Source organism: Lonchura striata, chromosome 3 (assembly GCF_046129695.1).
Source record: "Lonchura striata isolate bLonStr1 chromosome 3, bLonStr1.mat, whole genome shotgun sequence".
NCBI lineage: Eukaryota > Metazoa > Chordata > Aves > Passeriformes > Estrildidae > Lonchura > Lonchura striata.
In genome coordinates, this window is record NC_134605.1 from 74852987 (window position 1) to 74870623 (window position 17637).

At 35.1% G+C, this 17637-nt stretch overlaps 1 protein-coding gene across 12 annotated transcripts in view; it reads right to left on the minus strand.

Moving 5' to 3' along the window:
- Positions 1-17637, minus strand: part of LOC144246068 (uncharacterized) — a 195488-nt gene that overhangs the window by 158951 nt on the left and 18900 nt on the right. For 2 of the 12 annotated variants that reach the window (XR_013339742.1, XM_077782293.1), the window contains exon 1: positions 13629-13903. The exons of 9 other annotated variants lie outside the window; for them this stretch is intronic. Coding sequence is in view for 1 of the 3 variants with exons in the window: in XM_077782293.1 (XP_077638419.1) it covers positions 13629-13633 (5 nt within the window). In the remaining 2 variants the exon portion in view is untranslated. Of the gene's footprint in view, positions 1-13615; positions 13904-17637 lie in introns of those variants that run through there. One more of the 12 variants, XR_013339744.1, reaches the window with a different exon arrangement.

Genomic DNA, 17637 nt, shown 5'->3' on the forward strand with positions numbered 1-17637 from the left:
GGCCTTGGATTGACTGATTAGGATGGCTAGGACTGAGAACTAAGCACCAGAGTAGTGGGGCTATTGCATGAAAGCAAAAGAGGGTACAGAAGAACTACCATGCCAGGAACTGAGTGAGAGATGGAAATAAAAAAAATTATTTGCATAGGTGGACTGAGGGGGACCTCAGCTGAGAAAAAGTCAGCTGGTTTAAGTGATTCAAAGCACAATTGGTCAAACAGAAGGAAAAAAGAAGTGTCAGGAAAGATAGTGAGTCTGGAAAAGTCCAACATTAGATGACTTGGGAAGGGATAGATCACAAAAGCAGAACAAATGCAGGATATGTGTAATCAAGATTACTGAGGTAAAGAGACCTGGGGAAATAAGAAAGGAAGAGAAAGAACAAATTATAAGTAAAACTCAACCAGGCTGTAAAGAACCAACCAGGAGATTCCATAACCTGATTCCATAACCAGACTAGCTGTTCTCTACAGCCTGGAAAAAAATCATTAGTTCCCAATCTCATCATTCCACTGAAACTGGAAAACACAATGGAACCATGTGTCTTAATTCACCTGCTGGGCCACAGGGATAGTTAAAGCTTTGTTCTTGGAAGAGCATGAGTTTGTTTCTTCAAAAGCAATATTGTCTTCTTTGCAAGTAACGAATGCCAACCCTATTCCATGAGGAAATCAGCAAGTGCCAAAGGATGGCATTTCCACTCAAATCACCCTGTTAAGAGAACTCCCAGTATTAATTAATCATACATAGAACACATCACATTAAAAAAAAATTGTTAAATCCAGCATTACAAAATGCCAAATTGAGACTACTTGTCTTAACTCTAAATAGAGGCAAGACATATTTTTAAAGGCTAGGAAGAAGGACAGCAGAAATCCTAGAAGTAGTCAGGATTCATTCAGGATTTATAGTAATAAACTCACTCATGGCTGATTGTATACAACACAGTTTCTTCAGCATCTGTCTTTATTCAAGTTTCACAGTAAATATGATGTATTCTAAAGTGGGCTCTTGAGGGCTAGTAAATAATGACATCCATTATTAATGTTGTACAGGGTGAGAGATCCTGTACAGGTCAGTGCTTCAACCTGCCTTAATCCTATGTTCCTACAGCAATGGATTTTTTAAGAAAATGCTTTGGCTTCACCAGCAAAGATTAAACTTTACTTTTATATACTGGAACACAACTTTGTTTCACTAACCTATAAAGAAGGAAGATTCATAATTTTATTAAATTCAACTGGAGGGAGGGCAAGGATGGATTTATATTCTTTCTTTTGGTGCAACAAATACTGCAGTATTATGCAACTGAAATTTCACAAAATGAATGAAAACCTTAGAATTTTCTAACTGCACATATGCAAAAACAAAACATATTTATATTTAATACCATTATCTATTTAAGAGCAAATAAAAATATAAATTAAACAGAAAATATCATTTCAAGACACAATTTGTGTTCCATTAAGAGAATCTAATTATAAAAAAATAAAAAATAATTTAAAAATCCAACACCACTGTTATTTTGGGTCTAGGTTAGGAACATGAGATACTATAATAAAAATTATACACATTTTCTTTATTAAATAAAAGGGTAGAGGGAGGACTGAGATTGGATTTGTAACAGGTCTTTACTGAGTAGACCAGCTAGGACCAATGCTATGGCAGTACTTTTTCTATCATTATGTGCATGTCACAACAAAGAGCATTTTGAAATAACACTGAATCTTTTCTACAGGATCAGTAGCAGATGAGCATCATGTTGAAAAATTACTAGTCTTGAGAGTGTTCTGGATTTGTTGTAACAGAGATTTATGTTTAAATTTTAAATATGATATAGTAAACCCTACAACAATTTAGTAGCTTCCTAATGTTATTGCAAAACACATTCTTATGTCTCTGAATTGTAATTTGGCTAGTTAGGCCCATACATACAAAAAAAAAAGACTGTACAGGTGTTTAGTCACATAAAGAAAAATAATGAGATGTAAATCTAAATTTCTTGAGGTGATTGAAGCTAAATATAGTTCAATCATATTTAATAGCAAAAACCAGTGAATACCACCAGAGGTATTTGAAAAAATGTTGATAAAACCAACAAACAAAAAAAAAAAAAAAAAAAAAAAAAAAAAAAAAAAAAGGGAAAAATGAGAGAAAAAAAACAGTAAGGGGAGGGTGTTAATTTAAATATTTAAGTTTCTTTTCCTAACATCCTCCACTGAGGAAAAAAAAAAATCTCCTTTAGTTGTAATCAGACCTTCTATACATCTTTAAAAAACACTGCAAAACAGCTGAACCACATGTACCACTTTGTGAATTATGAGCAGTTTTCTTACAGGCTTTGTATCTTATGCTGACCAAGCCCAGTTTTGCTCCAGTTTATGAAACATGACAAGACCACAGATAAAGTTGATCTATGCTGCAGGCTATTTGTGTTGTCTACTCAGATGGTATGTCATAATGCCATGAGCCCAAATACTGTCCCTTCTTTTTGTTCTTTCATTTGTTTTACTGAAGTTTTATAAAATCAGAGACAGGCGCGAGATTCGAATTTATGGCATTGTTTTTCCCATCTAAGAATAAGTACTAAACCATGAGGCTGTATTCAGAAAAATCTCCTGTGATGTCTGAGACCTGCAGAGACAGCATATGCTAGTTATTTTGGATTTTTTTTTCCCACTGAGAAATCTCTGATGTGAAGAGTATGTAATACTGCACACATCATTTTATTGCATTTTTTTGAGCTATTTGTTTTTGTCTTAAAATGTATTGGTACTGGCAATCACTATTTAAAGGATTATCTTAAAAATTGCCAGCATTTCCACATTTTCCAGCTTTATCAAGCACTACTGACTGTATTAGAAACAGAATAGAGTTGAATTACTGATGATACAGACTTGAAGTTTACTATCTTTTCAGAGCATGTTACTGGGCACCAAACAATTAACAAATTCTGCAGAGTGTTTAATCTTGGAAACAGGGACACTGGTGATCAAGTGCATTTTGTTCCTTTAGTTTATTCCATTTTGGTTGGAAAATATGAAACAGGACAAACACATTTCAGTCCTCAGCCAACTCAGTCTCAAAATGTTTTATAAACCACATGCATAATAACACAAGAATAATAAATGGAAAATATTAAAAATACAAAATCATAACTACCTAGGAGTTCGGACAGGTGAAATTGCTTATTACAATGACTGAAATACAATAGAACTCCTGAAAACAAATAGGAGAAATTAATTGTATGTAATCATCACTTTAATGTGCATTAAGTGGTACTACTCTAGCCATGTGTTCTACAGTACAAATATGTAGTTTGTAGTAAGTGTTGCTATCTTCTAGTAGACTAAGTTTAATAATTGAGGGGAAAATGATGAGCTTTCAGGTATTCAAAATTTTTCTCCAACCTAAAGTAGAAATACCAATTTTTCAATTTAAATAAAAGTCAAGAAAAAGTGCTTTGGTTTTTAATTGAATCAAACCAATTGAAGTTACTAAAAGATTATATAGCTCATAAATATGAGGCAGAGAAATATTACAAAGGGAAAGACAGTACGTTTTTTTGTTCCTATGGGACAGAGAGATGGAGAGGAAAAGAATCACAAGTAATTTATTGTCTGTGCAGCATGGAAAGGTTATCCTAGGGTGGCAAAAAATATAATGTGCCATAAAACCAATGTCTCTGTAGAGTCCATGGTTTTTAGTGCCCAGCAGAGTTATGAATTTTAGTTCCAGAATTATCTTTTGAAGGTATTTTGTATGTTTCCCTTGAGCAGCAGGGCTGAGAGGTTGAAGATGAAGTGGTTGTTCTGGATTAAAGCAAATGTGACATAGCTATGCATGCTGGAATTCAAAATCCTATAAGGTTTGTATAGCTATCCTACTTCAAGGTTCTATTTAATTGCCAAGAGTGGGCACTCTCAAAAACAAAAGTGATGCAAAACCTCTGCTTAAGTAATTTTCAACAGTTAAAATAGTGTGAAATAGCCTTAAGCAAGTCTTAAATGGTAGCAGAAAACTATTTAACTATGATGGTGATATAACCAGTACAGAAAATGGAAAGCTTATACCCAATATTGAGAACTTGTCCTCTTCTCTAACAAAATAGAAAGAAAACTCAGAAAAAGTCTTGAGACAATATTTCCCCTAGCATAAGTTCAATAACCTCCTCAGCTTTTTTTAAAGGACTTTCAGAATACATATTAACCTCAGGGTCAGGAAAAATGAGGAATGGATCAAAACTCTTTGTTTAGAAGTACATTTTCCCAGTGTATGCAGAGCCATAACAATTTCAAACATTTTGAAACAACAGTTGGAGCCTGCAAGATTTCTTTACTGAAGTACCACAAGCAGTGTTTGTACTCAGGAAGCATTCCAAGATGAAGTTCTTCAAGGGATCTTTTAGGGCTTTTTAGAGAGTAAATTTTACCTGCTAAACTGTATGTCAGACATGATATAATGTAGAGGTTTAACCACTCACTTGGTGGTTATGCCACACTTAAAATTGCCCAAATTATGCTATCACTCAGTGGATGATATAATAGATAAATTAAGTGTTCTAAATTACATAGGCTGTCACAGTCACTTCTGAATGCTTCTTTGCTAGTCAGTAATAAGGTTGGAAAAATTCCTATGGAAAGGATACAATTATTTGAGGATATCAAAGAGGAGAAAGAACAGATCCTCCACTATGCTATTTCAAGAAATAAGAAAAAACAAAATTGAAAAAGGTGGGGCCAGACAAATTATTGTTACACATTTAATATATAGAAAATACATTTGACAGTTTTTAAATAAATATGAAAAATAAAACAGAATAAAGAGGAGGCAAGGTGTAACTGTACAAGCACATTATATTAACAGTGGGAAAATGCTTAAGTGACTGAGTCAAATGCTTCAAAAGTTTCTAAGGGCCTAGAATAAAACTTCCCAAGACAGTTAGCCATCACATCCAAAAAATATATTTTCATGAAGTCCAGCAGTCTTTAACACCCAGCCAAAGATTAACAGCTTAAGTACTTTGAATAAACCCCTTATGCTGCTAGACCAACAAACCTCTACCTGACCCTCCAAGAGTGTGAGCTAATCCAAGCCTCTTTCAAGGTATTGTCTTTAATGCCAACTATGCTTAAATGTCAACCTATGTGTAGAATATGTTTTCCTTTCTGCAAAGTCAACAGGTTTTCAGTCTTCTTTATAGTAAGACTCAATCAACTCAGCACTACCTATTAACTAGATAAAAGCTGCAAATTACTAGGTTTGGTTTTTTCCCCCCTTAAAGTGATTCAGAAATACCTCTTTAATGTTAATGCTTATGGTATTATGGTACATGGAGCAACAAAAAATTTCTACATTTGAGTTTTTGGCATTCATTATCACTGCCAAGACACTTGCTGGCATGAAATTTTATCAAAAGATAGTCCACCTACAAATTTTCTGCCCTTCTGTGAAAAACAACAAATACTTAAAGCAACAGCAAAACAGAAATTCAGGGTGGCTCATACAACAATATATTCTCCCAGAGTCGCTGAACAAAAAATGTGGAGTAATTCTTAAAATTACTTTTAAAATCTTAATTCTCATTTTATTCAACCATCAAGGTTACAAGAATCAGTCGTTCCACACAGTTTTGTGTATATGCCCCATCCACAGAAACACTGAAGGCCAGGTTAGTCATGGATTTGAACAATCTAATCCAGTTGAAGATGTACCTGCTCATCACAGATGGGTCGGACAGGATGACCACAAAAAGTTCTTTACAAACAGAGACTGTGGGATATTGTAAAAACTGTGTTAAACTTCATAATTTATCAAGAGGCCTTTGCAGCATGCAAAAATAATTATTCGCCATTTTGAGGACTTTTGAACATATGTAAATCAGAAAGCATTTGTTGTTAGTTAAAAAAAAGGAAATAATAAAATGAGATATAATTTAAAAATCAAAATTTAAACAACAAAACATGATGAAAACTTCTTTCTACACAGAATGGATGGGGGAAAAGTTTTGTTAAAGAAATAAAATGTTAAATTTTTTGAAATTATTGTATAACAGAATTAGTAGTTTAGAGTGTTAGGCAGTCTGATTCCCAATATCAAATGATTTGCCAAGTCTTTTGCCCCATTACAAATTTATCATTATTATAAAGACAAAGCTTTAAGATTACCAGTGATGAAAATTATCTGATATGCAAATATTTAGCATCTATTCTATTTATTGGAACAATGTAATCTTTACTATCATCACTAGGAAAATTTCAACCAGATGAATATTCCTTTCTTGTAACAATAAAAAAAGGAAAAACAACTTTCATTTTCTTCAATGAATTCATTACTACAGATCATTCCCCTGAGAAATATTCTATACAATCACAAAGAATACCAAAATCTGAATCTTGCCTAAGAGTCAAGAAGAGCTTTGGAAGGGCTTTAGAATCAGCTTTAGCTCAACAGTGATTTCTGCAGCCAATTAAACAGTGGAATTGATGGACTCTGAGAATGCCATATGCTGCCCTCTGCTGAAAAGATGATCATTATGACTTGAGGTCTTATGGCTGGAAGGTCTGACAGACGGGAAAAATAAGTAGAGGATCCTCTGATTTCAGGGATGTGGATAATTCTTTTAGGGAGAAAGGAAGATTAAATGCTCACCTGGGCAAAGAAAAATTTCACAGAACATATGGTGTATATATATATAAATTATCCTGACAAGAACACGAAGTCGGCAAATTGGTTATTAGAAATATAACTATTGAGAATTACATTGATTATATTCATAAAAATCCTTAAAATGGCTACCTGTCAAGACATTTATATCTAACATGTGACATACTTTAAAGACATTATAATGTAATGAGGAGAGTCTGAGTGATTTTTTTTACCATGTTCTCTCTGTGGTTTCTGATTGGCGCATATATATTTCAAAGTTACTGTGAGAAATTTAGCAATTATACCTCTGTTAGATTAACAATAAAATATTTACAGTCTAAAACACTTTTAATTTTCACCAACTCTTACATGTTAAAGTGGGTGGGAGGGAAAAAAGCAACAACACAAAAAGGAGATCTGGGCACTTATCTAATGCTTACAGTATCATTTTCTGCATTACCGAAAATACTTAAATTAAAGAGGATTCTACTACATGACAACCAAGAAAAAATTCTTGATGGATCAGCTGCGGCCATGTTTGCAATACTGTAGTGTTTGATCATCCATAGTGATACAGATTTAGTTAGACAAAATATTTATATAATTATATAGATACGTATATACGCTCCAGCACCTGGAACATTCCTTGATGTAGCCTTTACTGTTTCTCTCACTGTTTCACTGGTTTTTCTTCCTCCTCCTCTTTCTGTTTGGTATTTTCTGCCCTTAAATATGTTTGTGTATTTGGGGAGTTGCCAAACACAAGTTGTGCTGGTTTTGCACGGCCTGGTTCTTGGCAGTGGGGGAGCCACAAAGGTGGCTTCTGTGAGAAGCTGCTGGAAGCTTCCACCAAGTCTGGCAGAGCCAATCCCTGATGGCTCTGAAAATGGATGTGCTGCTGGCCAAGGCTGGGCCAATTGGGGATGGTGGTCATGCCTCTGTGATAACACATTAAGAAGAAATCAAAACAAAGTTTGGGCCCCAGTTTTAAGTCCAGCCTGAATAGGAATGAGAATTTGTGAGAGGAGAACAACATGAAGGCACCATAGTCAGTGGAGGAGGAAATGCAGGAGGTGGTCCAGGTTCTGGAGCAGAGATTCCCCTGCAGGTCATGGTGAGACCATGGTGAAGCAGCTGTGTCCCTGCAGCCATGGGGGATTCAGAGATCCACCTGCAGCCCATGGTGGGGGATCCATGGGGGATGCAGAGATCCACCTGCCTGTGGGAGAGGTGCCCATGCCAGAGTGAGGGGATGCCTGGATGAGGCTGTGATCCACTGAGAGACCAAGAGAGACGCAGGCCCTGCTCCCAGGCTAGAGCAACCTGTGCTTGAAAGACTGCACCCCATGGAAGAGTGACCCACACCACAGGAGTTTGAGAGGTATTGCTGTTCATGGGATGTACTTCTGTTGTAGCAGTTTTGGGAGGGCTGTTGCTTGTGAGATTGGCACCATGCTGGAGAAGTTCACGAAGAACTGTCTCCTGTGGGAGGGACCCCATGGTGCAGCATGTGTCCCTGAGCAGCACAAGAAACCACAGGTGATAAACTGACCAAAACCCCCACTCCTTGTCTTCCTGCACTATCAGTGGGAAGGAGGGAGGAACTGGGGGGAAAAAGGCATTTTCAAGGGCTTCTTTTACTTCTCACTATCCTCCTCTGATTTTGTTTGTAATAATTTTACTAAGTATCTCTAAGCTGAGCTTGTTTTGTCCTGGAAGTGTTTTCTACTGGTCCTCATGAACCTGTCATTAAATTTTCTCTCCTCTGCCCAGTTGTAGCAGGGGAGGGTGAGAGAGGAGCTCTCATGGGTGCCTCGCTTTTGGCCAGTGTCAAACCACAACACTTGTCTGGATAGCTGATCTTTGGCCAGCTCTGGGTTCATTGGAGAGCTGTGTAGGAATACTTTGTCAGTTTTCACTATAAAATTTGTAGCATCTTCCTGGAACCTGTATTGCAACCTGTGCTGCTCAATATATTCATAAATTATGTGGAAGATTATAGAAGATTATAGAGTTTACTCACTTTGATGGTAAAGTAATGGTTGTTTCAAATATCACTATATTGTCTGACTATGGCAGTTAAGAAGCAGACAAAAATTCAATATAGACAGATAAAAATTCACAGACCAAATTAAAAATAATTCTCATTTATATACACAGTGATAGACTCTGAAGTATATTCTCTTAAATAGCAAGACCTTTGGAGTTAGATCATTTTCTGGGAATATCAGGAATATGCTTAATAGTAATTTATAAAAAAAAAAGCAAAGAGAAGAATTATTATTATTACTATTATTGCCACAGAAAACATAAAAAGCACAGCTCAATCTCAATAGGGTGTATAAATCTGGTGGTCCTTCTTACTACAAAAATAATGAAATATAATTGGATAAGGTGCAGAAAAGGAAAAAAATGGATCAAAGTTGACACAATTTCTGTATAAAGAATGACCAGAATTCTTTAGCCTAGAAAAGAAATAGGGACATCCTAAAGAGCTTACATTAAAACTGGCATTAAGTACATGAAAGAAAAGCATTTTTTACTGTCCCTCCCCATAGAAGCAGTAGGAAAAAAAATAAGGGAAAATAGCCAACAGAAGATTCAAAACAAACAGAAGAAGATAATCCCTCAAACACATCCATAGCAGCAAGGATGCTAAATTTCACTCAAACATGGTCAAATTATTAATGGGGAAACAAAATTCTACCAAGGGCTATGAAAATAAAAAATATCTAAGAAAAATATCTCCCTAATTCAGGAGATCTCTAAGCTCTGATTCCCAGACCAAGATCTGTACAACTTAGATCAAAAATGTACATCTGAAATAGAGAACTTCGACTCAGTGGCTCAAACATAGATATTTCAGACACCTAGGGTAACTGAGACCTGGGGCTAGCAGACATGAGACTAGAGGAAATGAGTCCTTCTGGAGTGACAGCTGGAGGCTAGCTTAAATGTGGTAGGGCATTTCAAATAGCACTAGACACTTTTATTTTGATTATTAAATCCTACCTTATATGTTGAAAGAAGTAGCTCAGGTTTACAGAGTCTCAAATGTCAAAGATATTTCCATTTATAAGAGTTTGGTAGCCAGTAAATACACCTTTTATGTCAAAGCATGCTGTTGGTGCCCTAGTCAGTCAAAGAAACTCTGATAATTAATGTTTATTGTCTAAGCCCTGCTTATCAGCAACTATAGCAGCTGATTTTTTTTAAACAATCACATCCAAACTACACCCATTTGCACTGTGTAACACTATATTTATTTTTTAAAGTCCCTTACCATTTAATACTTTAAAAAAGTTTATGTTAAGAGCAGAGAAGTAGATATTTATCACAGATGAACATTTCAACTTCAGCTATTACAGTTACCTTGATAAATTAATACAACACTATTGGGATTACACATCATACATTCAAAATAGACTTATTGCCACCAATCCAGAAGTAATTCTGCCTCCTGGTACCTTTGACTAACAACACTATGGAACTTCATGAACATGCACTATTCTTTCCCAGGAAACTCTAGGTTCAATTGATGCTCAGGAGGAATCTGCTCTGATAGAAAACCATGATTGTAAGTAGAATTTTTATTTCATTTGCTGCAGCACCTGGAAATTGTGTAATAAACAACTGCACAATTGAAATGAAGATATCACGATCAAAACAAGTGATAGCTTCCCTGGAAAACTTGGATTGTGTTCCCCTGCTGCATGCCTTAATAACATCAATAAGGCACTTAAATGTAGCCTTTCTGAGGCATCATTAATTGTGCCCACACATATCCCATTCCAACTTATTCCTTAAATATCTTTTGCAAAAATGCTGATAACATAGTTGTCTGTTTTCAACATACAGAAGTTAATTTACCACATATAACATTAAGTACTCTGAAAAATTAGATTATAAGGTTTATTTTTTTTCAATTTGTATATCCTGGATTATTTTATATAGATAAAACCACTTTCTTTCCTCCCTCATTTTACTAGAAGATTATAGAAATAAAATAATTAAGATTATGAAGACTCAGACATTGAGCAGCATGAAAATGCAGTAATTCAGACTTCAGAGCAAAAATGAGCAACACAGAAGGCAGAAGGTTACACGTCAAGCGACAGGCCAACAAAGCTGAAATACAGTTGTAACTGAGACCTGTATTTAATATCTACATATTTAATCTCAATTGCACAGATTGCAGTCAGGGAGTAAGCACTGGAATTCACTTAACTGTCAGGGAGCAGAGTTCAAAAATGCCTGGTCATGGAAAAAGTAGGGGATGGACATGAAAAGGAGTTTGGGAAGAGCATTCTGACAAAGAGGCAAAGAATAAGGAGAAGCCTAAGAGCAGCTGGATAAAAACTGGAAAAAAAAAGCCACAAGGAGAAATGAGATAAACACTAGTATCTTAATACCTGTACTATATCAGAAAGCCTCTACCACATGGAAAGTAGGGAGGAAAATTTGCTAAGATGTTCGCAAAAGGTGAGACTGGATATGGCTATGAATGAGACTGAAAATTGGGAGAAGTATTTGGAGTAAGAACTAGAGTGGCTACATAGGAAATGTGGAATTGTATATGCAAAGCAGAAAGGAGATTTGATGAAGACAGTGGACGCACAGAAAAATAAAACTCTTACATTTCTCATCTCTCAGTTTCAGCTTCTCAGCTTAAATGTACCTTCCAAAAAGTCTTTTTTCACAATTAATTTCTACTTTATCCTCCCATTTCCACTCAGTTTCAATCTTTTAAGACTCAGAAGACATATTTTTTTCAACCTCAAGCCGATCCAAGCACCAGCAGCCAGGCCAGGGCTCGCAGCAGCCTAGCTGAAAAGAATTGCATTGCAAATCACAGAGCTGATACCTCATTGCTATTCTCACTTAGAACTGCTCTAAGAAGGACATTTATTCTGAGTCAGAACTAGTTCAGTAGGAATGGCCCAGGTACGAACTGAGACAATTGCATGTCTGGGGTGGATACACAAGCCCTTGTTAGATATAGGAGATGCAAAGGAGACAAATATATTCAGCTGCCATCTCTTACAATTACAAACTATGAAAGTATAGAGCATGCTTAGTGATTATGATAGAGAATTAGAAATTAAGTTCCAGGAAGTCCCTGCTGACTATATGTACACTGAGCACACAGACCCCAATTTTTCAGACTATAATAAATCTTGAAGGAAGGGAACTGGGAAGGAAGAACCAAGTGTGGAAGCTTTGGGTAGAGCCTTCTGCACCCAGTAAACATAGTCATATTTCTGATAGCAGCTAGTCCCATGTCAAAGTACAAGAGTCACAAAGTATTTAAATTAAAAACAGCAACTGTTTTCCTTTCCCCCCCCACTTCTTTTTAGTTTCTTTTTATTAAATGACTGGGCCATTTTTGCTCCAATGACCATAACAAACTAGCTGAGGCAGACATTAGCATGAAAATTTTTGCATCAAATTTTTAAACTTAGGCAAGTTTCAAATAAATGAAAATGGGCGTGTATTGATCCTATATCCATACCTGTCATACTCTTCTTTGGGAAATACTGTTCCTTTGCAAAGACTGAACTATTTGTAATTATCACATGATTCTGTCTTTTAAAAAGAAAATGTTTTAGAAACATTTCACAATGATACATAATAATTTTATCCTTGATGCCATCCATTTTTTAACTTCATTTCAATGCCTGTCTATATATTGGCATAAGCTACAATGAAGATCATAGAGATGGAACATTTGTACTGCAAAATAAGGTTAAAAGTAATTTAATTAATATTATATAAAATTTTTAAGGTCTAGCTTTTGAAAAATGCTTAAATATTCACCACTCACTGGAAGAAAGAGCACAAATCTAAGATTTTTTTTTCAAGAAATAAGGAATTATCTTTTTTTAAATGGTAATTAGCAAAACTGGAAAAAACTTGCATCATCATTGTCTTGGTGGTCAAGAGGTACCATTGAGAGGTCAAAGTGATTCTTTGCTCTAGTTAAGAAATAAGATATTCTGAAGTACACTGATGAACGCATGCCTCTACTCAGCTTACACATTCATTCTGACAGACAGAAAAAAGCACTTTTGGTCCAGGTAGTAAAAGTATTCTCATGGAGAGTATGAAAAGTAAATTTGTCTTTCCTGACACAAAGGAAAAAAGTGCACTAAGATCTCCCACATCTGAGCTGAACATTCTAGCATGTGAACACGCACAAAATTAATAGGACAACACAACTCTCATTGACATCATCAGTCCAGTCCTTCTCCTTCTTTTTAATTTTTCTACTTTTTCTGAAGGCTGTTGTTTGGGAAAGTCCATCACAAGCTGTGATTTGCTTTAAGTAAACCAAAAGCAGAGACCGAGTCCTAGACTGCATTTAAGTAAACAAAAAATGCAGTAGGTCTCTGATTTTTTTAAAAGAAAGCTTTACCCAGAATTAGTAGCTTAAAAAAAGACTCAGCATCAAGGAAGAATGCAACAACGTATGATTTAGTGTCACTAGAGGTGACAACAGAGCTGTAAACTACAAACACCTAAAAGCTTACAATACAAGCTGTCAAGCAAAGAACTCCCTGCAGGTTTAGACCATCTGGATAGCTCCAAACTTTTCTTAATCTCAGTCAAAAAAGAATATGAACATGGATGTATAAGCACTGGAATCTCAAACAGGAATGGAGACACTACTTAGCATCAGCTACTTAAGTATTCAAGTAACATATCAAATTTCTGCATCCACAAATCAAAAATAATATCAGTAAGCAGCCAAGTTTTCACAATATAACCATCAAAGTACTCAAAAACATGACCTAAAGTGAGAGAATCAATAAATTTTCCCTTCTTAGTATAATGGATAGTTATATTACAGTCGATAAATATATACACGGGAAGACAAAATTCATTTCAATCTCACAGACAAAAGCATAACAAGACCCAGGGGCTACAAACTGAAGACAGACAAACTTAGAGTTAACATCTTAATTACCAATGATGAGTACCTCATTGAAAATTGTGACAGACACTCCCATCCTTGAAGTATGCTTTTTAAAAAGAAAGGTAGAGAGGTTTTTTATCTTTAGAGAGACATGACCTAGTTCAAATGGGAAGAAACTAAGACAGCCATGAGGTCTCTGTTGTACAGTATGCCAGGCTAGATGATCACAGTACTCCCTTCTGGCTTTTTAATCCATGAAACTGTGTACATTTCCATTTCAATGAAACTGCATCTTTCAATGAGCATTTTTTAAAGGAACAGCTTTCCAGTGAGCTCTAGTTATGCCTTGAAGGCATAGCACTCTTTTGGTGGAGGCTTGTGAAAAACTTCTGGATAGCACAATATGGTGTTACTCTGAATGGAGCAAGCATTCAGTCCTTTCTGAGGCAGAGCTGGGACCAAGTACAGAATACAGTAAAAACTGCTTTGTTTAACATATTAATTTGAAAATTAACTCTTTGCAGCATAACGCTGAATCAGTTTAAGCCCTCAGTTCCACCATTATTTCATTAATTTCACAATCTCTTGGCATAACCTTATTTTTTGGTTATGTTTACCAGATATTTTATCTTAAATCACCATAAAATTGGGGGGGGGGGGGGTCCTACTATAAAAGTGTTGCACTGGAATAGGTTTGGATTGTGACTTCTGATTTCATTTCTTCAAAAAGGAATTCAATTTTTGTGCATCAAACTACATGGAAACCTGAACCAGAAAAAGACAAATGGATAACATTGGGCAGTTCACACAGAATATATTTTTTGCACCAAGACAAATCACTAGGGCAGACACAGACTTCAGATTCCCTCTGGTTATGACAATCTAACCAGTTCATTATTGTCCATTTGAGTTAAACCATCATTTTAGAATATTAGATAATAAAAGATTTTTTAAAATCCAGCTCATTATAGGATTTTGGAGTTTTGAAGTCACTTATTTTGACAGTTAGCAATAAATTTAAACTAATCTGTTTTCAGTATGGGGCACAGAATGTTACTTACTCATATCTATTACATACTCATATCTATTACAGCAGTCTCCATTTCATTAATATGTTCTTGTGATTTTTATTAGCTCGTTTCAGATGTGTAAGGAATAAGAAAAAAAAATAAAAAAAATATTAAGACAATTCTGATTGCTGACACACAGAAGTAAAACTATAGATCCTTTACATGAAATTAATTTTTTCTGCAGGTAATACAATGAAGTGCAGAAACCTTCAAGTTCAATGACATAATAGCAGCTTAAATGCAGTTGTCCAATAAACACAGTGTAGAAGGAATTAAAAGACAAGCATATCTTAAAGGTAGAAAGGATAATCAGAACAGTTTACTACCTTCTGAAAAGATCTCATTATTTTGTGAGTCAATCTCTGACTGCAATTTATATGTGTGCATGCACTATAATCACATTTGACCTTGAGAAAATCCTGCATCTGTTACATGCTTTATCAGGGAGTACTTGTACTAGTAAGTCTGAAAACCAGTTCTGACTTTATATTTCCTGTGATGCCAACAACAACTCATGCAATTATTTGTCTGCTTTTAGATTAGTGTTTGTGAATAACTTCTTATGCCAGCTATTGGTAGTTATCTTTTTGTTAATATTTTCATCACCATATCTGTAGAGGTCACTGTGATAGAAAGGGCAAATCATAGAGAAAATATCTGTAGTTATGAATAAAGAGTTTGAAAATAACACTATTTCTTTTTCACTGCTTCATCCACAATGTTACCTCTCACGGTCTGACCTCAACTGTGTAACGATACCTGATGAGAGCATAAGAATAGCAACAACCACATGTTTCTCCATAATTGCTGTTTGTCAGCCATTTCTTCAGCATTAACAACGTTCCAGAGAACTCAAGGTGAACTATATCTTATGCTAAGGAAAAACACCCTTCCTATCAAAAGAAATGGGCCAGCCAACCAAATCCATTGCCAGCTTCCAGATGAGTGCTTGATTTTGGCTCAGTTTTGCAACCACAACTAAGGAAAGCAAAGCCATGGAGTAAATTCTGCCAGTATAAAATGGCAATCAAAGCAACTGAAAATATTGTCAATAATTTCTTCCCGTTTATACTCAACTCTGTGGTTTTGCACAGTGTTTTAATTCAGAGAGTTAAACTAGTGCCCTGAGATGACCTTCTGTATAGATTTGACCTTAAAAAAGTTTTAGAGGATGTTGATATGAAGACAATTTAGAGAGAGCTTTGCAAGGAAAGTAGCCATATATCACCAATAACAAAAATCATGTATCTTGGGGATGTAAATAGGAATTACTGTTTGCCATTTTTACCAAGTGCTAGATAAAACTGTATGAAAGGAAGTATTCTTTAGCTTGATTTCTCTTACACTAAAAATATTATATTTTATTTATTCTCCATATCTAGACATTTCTAACAACGAAAACAATAGTTCTCAATTTTTCATAGGAAAATTTTAAAAAAATAATGAAAAAGCTACCAGCTTGGGTAAAAATATATTGCTTTATTCAAAGATGCAAATGCCATTCTACAAAAACTTTAGATTCTTTTTCATTAGAAAATTACTTCCAAATTTAATACTGGACTACTCATCTTTTCTGTGAAGTACTAAAAAACAAGACTAATGTATTCCAATCTTTTGATAGAAGATTTTTAAAGAAAGATTTAGAAGGGTCTAATGCCATGAAGCATTTGGCAAGAACATCAGTTGACCTTATGCACCAATTGTTTCATGTCTTTTGGCACTGAAACTCTTTTTCTTCAGCTCCACAACATGACCTGTGTTTCACTGCCAAAGCAGACCTTGACATTAACAGAAGAAATTCTGGTAGCAGCAGATTTTAGGGCATCAAAAATGGCAGATTCAACATCACCAATCTCATGAGAACATTGCAGTACGCTGATGGAATTTCCCCCAAAAAATTTGTTCAATATCAACCCATGGCTGCTCATAAAAATTGTGCTTACTTTTCTGTTGCAATGCCATTCAGACTGATAAATTCTAAAACTTGTAAAAAGATATCTGGGTTTTTCCCTAGCTAAAGAACCATTGGTAACAAAGATGCATGTCTCAACAGGCAGACATCAACTAATGAAGTTTGACACCATGCTAAACACACTATTATAAGTAACCGAAGAGGTTTAACAGAGATTAAATGAAAAGAGCTACAAGCTGTGCTCAGTCCAAGTTCCAGGTTTAGAATTATGATGTGCATTAACCGAATTTGTTTGGGCTTCATACAACAGAGTTTAAGTTTTGTCATTATAATAATTCAGTGTATAATTAAATGCCAGATTAACTCTTAGTTCTGACTGATCCATGTATTAAAAAAAAAAAAGATATTCTGATGACAGAAAATCTAGGTGTAAAGATATCATTATAATTAAATCATAGCACAATAAATGTTTAACATATTAAATATGTTTGTTGAACCTACCTGTTGTTTCAGTTATTGTAAAGTGACAGTCTACCAACAGAATCCCAATATTTAGAGCTCTTTGACTGGCCATGTAACCACTGAAGGCCTTGGTGTTATGTGTAAGTGAATACATAACACTGACTAGAAAGGATCAAAAAGACAACAACACAAACCAAAGAGAAAAAAATATTTAGAGCCAACAAAAACTAAAACAACATGACCTCAAAAATTTTTTGCTTGTATTAAATTCAATTATTTGAAGTTTTGTATATCTACACAGTACTCAGGGAAATATATGCCTATAATTCTACATATTTTGATTGTAACTCATTTTCCTGACATTCTTCTGTTTGAGTCTCAGGCTCACTGCAAACACATGCTTAATTTTTAATGTGTGTATAGCTCCAATGAAGTCACAATGAGGTGTTTGGTATATAGGTGTCTTTAGTATTATATGTAGTACATGGGTATATGGGTGTCTTTAGTACGTAGCCTCTCTAAAGGAATCATCATTTCACATCATTATATAAACATCTCCTAGACTAAAGTAGTGATTTAGTGTGGGATGTTGAGGCAATTACAAGCTCAATTCAATAGTTTAACAAACT